We start from the raw sequence: 9,366 nt of genomic DNA, 5'->3' as shown, positions 1-9,366 counted from the left end.
ATGTTCAATGAAATGGTGTGAACATACAACAGCCTTTCAGTTTTGTTGCACAATGATGTGCAGTCAGCAGAAAAGTACACATGAGTAAATTCTACTTCTCCAAAGCACAGAGGATTTCATTAACCTCTTTCTTTACGTAAGAAATGAAAATAGACTTGCTTTTAAAGGCAAGAAAATGTATTCTTAAGTCACATAAGTACATGTACATACACCAGCAAAATAGTGGATATTTTACCAGTAGTAGACATAAATATGAATCAAAATATAATGTTTTGTTTAACTGAAAATTTATAAGCAATATGGTTAATACTAGTGCAGTTTTTGAGTCCAAGATAGTCTGTCTACATTCCTAACTGCAGCACGTATTAAACCAACAGAGATTGCTGAGATGAATGTCACCAGATTGTCTTGGCATCCAGCTGCCAATCCTGTTACACTGGACTAGTGAGACTCCAATAATCAAGTGCTTCCTGCCGAAAGTCCTTAGTACTTTCTTTTACCATAGCTCTCTGATGTATGCAGTATATACACTATGGCCCTTGTTCCCTTGAGTGTTTCGCTACATGGTTCAGAATGCCAGGAATATTGCACTCGTCAGCACCAGCTGCATTTTATCTTTGTGCAGTTGCTGGGATGGCTGACCAATATTCTGGAGTCTTTTAAGACTATATTGAGGCTTGCAACCTCATCAGGAAGTAGATGATCCAGCAGGACCATACGAGGAATCCAAACACAGACAGTGCAACTGCTGCCATTGTAATTTACCAATTTGACCAAAACACACTATATCCGTGAAAGGCCTTGTTTCCAAGTTGTTCATTGTATCTACATGATGGTTGCATGCATAACTGTAGATGTTGGTAAGCTCCTCTTGTACAGAAAACTTTGATGATTACTTCTCTGATGGAAGCCATTTAATGCGAACCAGTAGCAAGCAGAGCTTCATTCTCCAGCTACAGACACCTCACTTCATCAGCATCCCAGGGGAGAACTCAGACTGCTCATGGGTTCTTCATTTGCTCATTTGGTTGAAGAAAATAAAGCGCACATACCATGTTTGTTGAGAATTATAGTTGTAATACAAAGCATCTTATGGCAGCCTGATTGGAAAGTGGGTAAAAAAGGAGGAACAGGAGATCTTTGACTTTTACACCCTTTCTGTACATACATGACCATACCAAAGAAATCATAAATCAAAATTTTGGTGACCATTTGTTACTCTGGGGGCATGTGACTGTCTGACAGCCTTTCCTGGAAATTTGAGAACTCTATACTACATTCTCCATGTGTGGTAGTTGCAAAGTTTCTCTCTCGTCTTAAGGGGACAGCCATCCTAGAAAGTTTTAGCTTGTCTTTAGTGAATTACAGTGTGATTGAATGTAATACTGAAAGTAATTGTAATGTAGCCTGTTCTTGCAGCATGCAACTTTGGCAACTACAGGTTTCTGGCTTTCAGGTTCTGATCTGTCCTCTGTTGGTGTTTTTTTAATGGATCAGCAGGCAGCCTCTCCAGTGTACCCTCATTCAATATAAAGTCAGATTGAAGAATGGAATCTGTGAGAGTGTTTAGTGTAACTGATGAAGCTTCCACCTATATAATACAGACTTCTATGAACCTCTATTTCTTGCTCTTATTCTATGCACTAATTAAAATCTGAGACTACTGTCTAACTGTGTCTATAAATAAAGAATACTGCTTTCATAGGGAGAAAAACTGGGAAGACTGAAAACTAAAGATGTTTTCCAAAAGAGCTTACCTATCCTTTAAGTGTCTATAAATTAATGTCAGAGTTCAACAGTTCCAGCTCTGGCTGCTGAACAATTCCAACAATTTGGCCATATGTAGTTCTGGAAATATGTTTCTACTTGGTCAGTGTTAACTGTCTCATGAGCTTCTGAAATGGCTGGTAAAGCACTTAATGCTGATATGACTGAAAACTATGTGGGATCAAGTAAAACTGTTTGAACTCTAAGTACTTCATGTCTTTATAGTAGTTAATCTTTATAGAAATTACTTTTTTTTCTCAGCCATGAATGTGTATGTCAGCTCGATTCAGCTGTGGCACCACACAGTCTTCTGAAAGGATGTTGCCCTAGGATAGAATTGTGGAGTACACAGTTGCTAAAGGTTGTCAGCCTCAAGCTTTAGCTTACCAGATCTGCAAAAAAAAGTAGTCAGCCATTGTGTTCTGCATCTCTGGAGCTGACTAGTTATAAGCTGGCATTTTATATATTTTCCTGTGTATTTTTCTTCTTGTCACTAAAGAAGTCTATAGAATTTTTTCCTTAAAGGTGGATGTTGGAAATGACTCATGTTTCTAAATACAAATTTCTAAATATAAATAGCTACTAAATTTATAAAACCAGACATAGATTTTATAATCTTTCACAGAAATCAGATATTTATTACCCTCTAACAAGTACCTAATTTTACTAATCTATAGAAACACTTTTATTAAAAAAGAAGCATTTCCAATAACCTGTGTCTTATTATTTATCACCATCATATTTATCACCATGAGTTTGTGTAAGGCAAGTAAGTCTCCCTTGTATTTATTTTTTTGTTAGTTTGTTTTAAAGTGTTTGTGTTTGCCTATTTGATAACAAAGAACTGGATTTTTTACTAATAGCTGTTAAACAGTTCATGAAAATAGTTTTCTTCTGTAACTGCTTTTCATTTTAACAAATGTTCAGTTTTAGCTGCCTCCTGCTGTGAGACATCAGGTCTTGGGTATAAATGTGTTGATCAGCATGTAATCTGGCAAGTAAACAATAGCAAAACAGGCTAAGTAAACAGTAACTTCCAAATGTATGTAGCCTAATCTGTTTGTATCACAATTCTTTGTTTACTATTACTGCTAGGGTTCTGTCAACCTGAAAGAATTGGTATCTTGAAGCCTGCTGTCTCCTGTATTCTTCAAGGAACATAGGCTTCACACGTTTTCTTGTATTTGTTTCTTCGCATTAGAAACGGATGGCACATAAAGCTCTGCATCTGACAAGTTCTTTTACTTTCTTACAAGATTGCCAGAAGGAAACTAAATGTCATCATCACTACACCCAGTGACCGGTATAAAATAACATGGACTCTAAATAGAAATTCCTGGATTGTCTGGATCACGTTTTGTGAGGCATTATTTCATTACAAGTACATAAACAAGTGATGTGAGGTAAAAGCCTGCTGTAAAACATAGTTGCTTTTTGCCGGTTAATGGAAGAACTGCTGGTAAGGAAAATGGTTGTTCTTTGTCACAGAACATGTAGTCAAATGGTTTTGTCCATTTTATGACAGATTCTTGTACATAACAGTCTAGGGAATAGTTTAGAGAATAAGTGGGAAAGGTGAAAACAAGGGTGCCAACACTTTCTATTCTGGTTGATACTCCGTGGTATGTACTTATTCTTGGTAGATCTGTGAAGCATGCAAGATCCCCGAACTTGAGTACAGTGTATTATCTGATGACAGCAAATAAAAAACTTAGAACAGCAGCACATCCAGATTTATTGAGGCTTTTCAAGAACCAGTTCTGTAAACTGAGAAGCAAAAATTCCAGCAACTGCTAGTGAAAGCATGTGATTTTTTTTTTTTTACATTACTTCAGCCTTAAGAAAGTTAAGCGTGTGCTGGAAATTTAGAAGGAGCATGCAGAAATTAAATTGGTATGTTTAGAGTTTAAAATCTCCTATTATGGTGAATAAGGTGGAGGTGAGTGATCTGCAGCAATTTTTTCGTAAGCTGGTGGAGCATCAGGTACCTGTGGTAAGGAAAATGTGTGTGAAAGACTGAAAAAAATATTAAGGTACAAGGAAATTGCAGCTTTAGTTTTTGCTAGTATGGTCTTTGGTTTTCGTTCAGATTAAATAAATATTGTTTGAATCATTCATCCAAAGAGAAAACTTTCAGTGTTAAAAGGACAGAAATCTTAAAGGATCTTTTTCTTTTTTAATTGAAAATTCAATTTTAATTGAAAATTGAAAAATTCAATTTTTAATTGAAAATTTAAAATTTCAATTTTTAATTGAAAATAATAATTGAAAATTATTATTTCAATAATATTGAAACTTTTCTTTAAGAGTTGTGATACAAGTACATTGTCTTATTTCAAATGGTAACAATTTGGGCAGCTTATTTAAAAGTGGTTGTACATTAGCCTTTTCCCTATTCTAAAACTATTACATACACTCTTGACATATATCTTTATAAATTAAGTTACTTTAACTTTTTTAAAATTATGGGTTTGACTGTTCTTCTTTCCATAATGATTAGAGAAGCTAAAACCTTGAAGCTTTATAATGTTCCCTGACAATCTTTGTCAGGGTGTAGTGTACCAGACACAATCCATTTGTTGTTTGTCAGAATGGCAAAGGGAACATCTGCTAGCAAGGTGTTTGTCTATTCAGTACATTTCAGAATTGAGGTGTTACAGCATTCTAATAGATTGCATAATGATCATACAATTTAAGAATAAAGGTAGGTGAAAGAAGAGACTTTTTAAAATAAGGATTTTCAATAGTGGATTTAGAAAACCCTTTTCTCAGTAAAAAAATTGTTCAGAATAATAGCACTTTTTAAGTTAAAGTAGAGGCACCAAAAACTTAATATAGAGAGCACACCCCAAGAAATAAATCATTAAGTGTTTACTAAGATTGTCTCACCATGTTTTACTGTGTTGTAAGTAAATGAAACTTACCACAGAATTAAAGTTTCTGTACTCCTGCAGAGCCATTTTGCAGTCCAGTGTTGTTCCTTCACCTGCTGCGGTTCGTATTGTGCCCACACCAGAACTTTTGCTCTGTGACAAATAATAAGGAAATATGGGGAAGATGAAAGAAAGAAGAAAATGTGAAGTTGGAGCAAATTATGCATTGTTTAATACTTGACAGCTCATTTACATTATGAATTAGAATCTAGGGTTAGGGCTAGACATTGTGCTACCAAGTAAGAGGGATTATCTAACTATCTATTCCTCCTGTCTCTGCTGAGACATACCGTCTCTCCTGTATTATCCAATTACATTGCCAGAAAAATAAGGATCAAACTTTTTAGGCCCAGGGCTGCTGTAGGAACTGACCTTCTCACATACCTGAACGCTATCTCCTTTTTATCCCATCCATATCTTTCTTTAATTTCCAACCTTATTCTGGTCTATTTTTCCATCATTTCTTTTGTATACATTCTCTACCAGTTCTCCCCTAGCCAAAAAGCCTAACAAAAATCTGATTTTCAAAACAAAGAAGCAGCGATTTGCAAAGAGAAGGAATTAAAAAAGAGATGGTGTTTTTTCCCATGATATACAAAGCAGGCATGAAAGAATTCTGGTTTGCTTTTTGAAGAGGGTTTTTTTTTTTTTTTTGAGTATTACCTTCTTTCTTGCAACATTTCATTACGAAAATTTATGTTTTATGTATTCTGCTACTTGATACATGTTTAAGATAGATCACTGGAAAGGTAACAAGACAAAGTTATCAGAAACAGCAAGGAAATGGGTTTGCTGACTTAAATGAGAGGTATGATTTTCAATTCCATATAGTCACATCTTTTCCAGAATATTATAATAACTAAAATATATTTACTGTAAAACATATAATTGGATAAAGCCTTCAACTTAGATTAAAAGTGACCTCTCTCTCATAGCAGAGAGAGCAGAACTTCGAAGATAAAGCTTTGAGACTTCTAATGACAGAAGTTACAAGACAGATTGTACCTTTTTTAATATATTTTAAGAAGACATGAAGTAGAATTTTTTAAGTAGTGTTTAGAAAGCAAACCTCAAACCAGCCCTGCTTTTTTGTACATATTAAAACTGCATTTCAACTTTTATACAAATAATCATGCATTGCCCATACACTAACATAGTATTTGCTTACTTACCTGTAACAGTTATTTTTCTGCTTTGCTTCCCAGATTTACTCTAAATATATCTGTCCTTATTTAGGGGTAAGTCTTATGAGTAGTGAATGTGTTATTTTTATTTAAATGAAAATACACAGAAAACATCTTGGTTTTGTGTAAGTGTTAAATATAATACCATAATTAGCTGCATCCAGTGGTGTGTTGAGCAAAGTCGGGCAACTGGTTTCATCTCCCTCTGCTCCTGCTTCCTCTTACCCCTTTGCCTGACTGGCAAGTTCTTCAGGGCAAGCTGTGTTTCACATTGTGTTGTTTTACCTGTGTATATGTCAGTGTATATATTGCCTGAGACAATGATATCCTATTACAGACTCGATGTTCTCAGCACTTGCATAATGCAAATAACGATAATATGTTGTCAAAATAATAGCAAACAAGAACACAAGCTGCCATGCTTACCCGTAGACTTTTGTAGCCACTGCGTCTTTTGTAATACCAGCAGCCAAAGATAAGTAAAATTGCCAGCACCAAAAAGAAGAGTCCAATACCCAGGGCTCTGTTGGGAAAGCAAAACAAAATAACACCAGAACTAGGTGCATTCAGCTGGGAACAAGAATGATGGGAGCAAGTTTGTAGTTTGTATCAGTATCCTTTTATCAGAGAAAGGCATGGAGCATAATTTACCTTCAGAAAATGGACGAAATATCAATAACTTCAGCCAGTCTTTACATTAAACAGTTTGCTTAATTCTCTGCTATGCTCTTAAGCATTTTACAAATGAGGAATGCATTGGTTCAAAGATAATAATGTAACAGTGACTACTGCTTCTAGAAAAATCCGTTTATTGCAATAATGGAAGAGAATGTGAAATTAATAAATGCCACACGTGCAGAGGCACAGGTCATGTTCATTGGTTGAATTTCTCTAGGCAGCAAGGATTGAGAAATGTACCCTAATTGCATTATATTCCAACAACTGCTGGTGACAGGAGGATTTTTTAGGATATGTGAACCATTACACAACCTCAAAACCAGAGTAGGAAACTTTGAGTTATTCATAGAGCTGTATAATTCTTCAGTTCTTGTTTCATGACACACTAGGCATAGTATCAGTGTCACTGTGTCATTTTAGGCAACATAGGCTTTGCTAACTGTGCTGTAAGACATCCTTCCCACTGCTTACCAGGGACATGGGAGAAGTAGCACAGCACAGCTCCACTATCTGTCAGAAAACAAGCTGACAAAGTAATTGTCACCAAAAAAAACTCCTCCTGTGTTAATATCCTCCCTCATAAGACATATGGAATTCACTCCCCATGTGTTTTGTTCTTCACCTGTTCAGGAACAGAAGAGTCTGCAAAATGCTTAAAGGGAACAGAGGACAGTAAAAAAAAAAAAGACCATATGAGTTGGGACAAACCCATCCTAACACACTTTTACGTATCGTCTGTCCAGTTGCCCTGCAGGGTGTTTTTTTGCCAGGCTTTTTCATTGGGATGGAGAAGTTGGGTATGTGACTTATCAGAGACTTTTTATATCTATTTGCTATCGTTTTCACTGACTCAGAGTCTCATGGAGTGATTCCTTGTGACCCAAGAAGCCTGAAAGGAGATGCAAGCAGATTTGTATGGCAGAACAGGCTGTTTCTTTGTCTGAACTGCCAGAGTGCTGTTTGAAGCTTGAAGTCCTATGGAGCCAAAGGGATTTTCTTCTTCACAAGTGCCTGAATCTTGGAAGTTGCTCCTGCCCCTTCAAGTCTTTGTGTTCATCTGTTCAACCCAAGAACAGAGCTCACGGCATCAACTTGCTTCCTGGTGCAGTCGTGTTGCAGCTGATCTTCAGACTTACAAGACAGCTCCACTGGTTTAGTTCCTGTCCCCAGCACAGTTAAAACTTGGAGGGACTGCTTCTGCAAGCAGCTGCTGCCTTTTTTACATTCTACATACACAAAGTGCTTTCTGCTTTTCATGTGCTCTGTAGTTCTAGCTGGCCTTTATCCCCTCCCCAGGATAAATCTCATTTCTGGAGTCGGTGATTCTAACTGTGTGTTTGCCATCTAACTCCTTCCTCACCTGCTTAAGAGGCTAGTATGAAAAGTGTATATGCAATTTGTTGCAATTCCAGTTAAAGCTGCAGCTGTGCTACTACGAATCTGTGCTTATTATCTGGAATGCTCCTTTTGATACTGGAAAGAGAGTCACTTTTCCCTCACATACCTAGAAAATCTGCTTGTAATTGCAGCCACTGGAATTCATAGCAGTTAGAGGTGAGTGTGCTTAGTTTAAAGTGTTGAGACATCAGCAGCCAGCTTTTGGAGAGCTGAACTACTCTGAAAGGACTATGAGAGAACCTTCCCCTTTGTTTATTCTCTCTCCCCAGGGATGAACATGGAGAAACAAGTATCTTGCTGTGTGTGTGGCACAAGTCACCAAGTTTGGGGGCCACTAAGCCACTAGCAGAAGCACATTTCACATAGACATATCCCAAGCACATTGGAAATACTTGTATAAAATAATAACATATCACCAGTGGCACAGTGTGGCTAATAATCCAAGACCAAACATATTTTATTGTCAGCCAAAACTAACAAAATATTAGCTTGAATTAGTTCTGCTTAAGTGGAGTCTCACCCAGAAACAATTTACTGAGGGTCACATTTGTATAGCATTGATGTCTCCATCTGCTTTTTGATGATATTTTTCTGTTTCTCTAGGCTTTTCACTTACATGATGCTTCAGGGTGAGACAACGTCCCTTTGAAGTCCTGAAGAGAGGCATATGGATTTGGAGATAGAACTCAGTGAAAAAGATCACCTTGCAACAGCCCCAGAAGAAAATTCTAAATAAGTCTCAATAAACCTGGTAATTTTATTGTAGAGGATAATGACTTATCATCATATGATCAAACTCTAGATTCTTGAAGTCTGATTTTTCTTAACCTTTGAGGGCTCTTAATGATTCTGCAATGACAAAAAATTACAGAATAGCTAAAAAGTATTCCATATATATTCAACAGTGATGTTTTCTGATACTATTTTGTACATTTCTTTCAATATAAATGTTTTTCACCAGCTTACATGCTAACATAGGTTTTGCTTTATGCTTACTCTTCTGCTGCAAGATAGCCATGTCCTTTCCCTCTGAAAAAGTTGCCATCTGTATGGTGGTTTCTTCTGGGCATGTTGTGAGCTTGGTCCTGCTCAAGCCTGCGAGATGGAAATACAGTGCCTCAGTGCAATAATAAAGCATATTATTGAGATTTTTGTTTTAATGGGAGCATTCTAGGGAGGCAGGACAATAGGATATCTTCAGAATTGAGTAGATCTATATACATATGCAGCTGTCTTGATTTCAAACTCAAACCCACAACTGTAGTCTATGTTTGAATAGCTACTCTGACATCAATCCATTTGCACCTGAATGCAACAGAGAAGAATTTGGCATGGTTTCTGTAGGTACTAAGTGATGGCTGACTTCTGAAGTGAAATCTCTCAGGAATATAGAAAGAAAGGCAAAT

General features: G+C 36.6%; 1 protein-coding gene across 1 annotated transcript; it reads right to left on the bottom strand.

The window, feature by feature from the left end:
* Nucleotides 1-3,686: 3,686 nt before the first annotated feature.
* MLANA (melan-A) lies at nt 3,687-9,030 on the bottom strand (the record flags this gene model as incomplete). Its single annotated transcript, XM_080636839.1, has 4 exons — nt 3,687-3,755; nt 4,692-4,793; nt 6,311-6,407; nt 8,957-9,030. The coding sequence occupies 4 exons, from the start codon at nt 9,028-9,030 to the stop codon at nt 3,687-3,689; spliced, it is 342 nt and encodes a 113-aa protein (XP_080492965.1).
* Between the last annotated feature and the right edge of the window lie 336 nt (nt 9,031-9,366).

The sequence above is a fragment of the Psittacula echo genome (assembly GCF_963264785.1).
Source record: "Psittacula echo genome assembly, chromosome: Z".
Classification (NCBI taxonomy): Eukaryota; Metazoa; Chordata; class Aves; order Psittaciformes; family Psittacidae; genus Psittacula; species Psittacula echo.
This window is presented reverse-complemented; position numbering and strand designations above follow the sequence as displayed.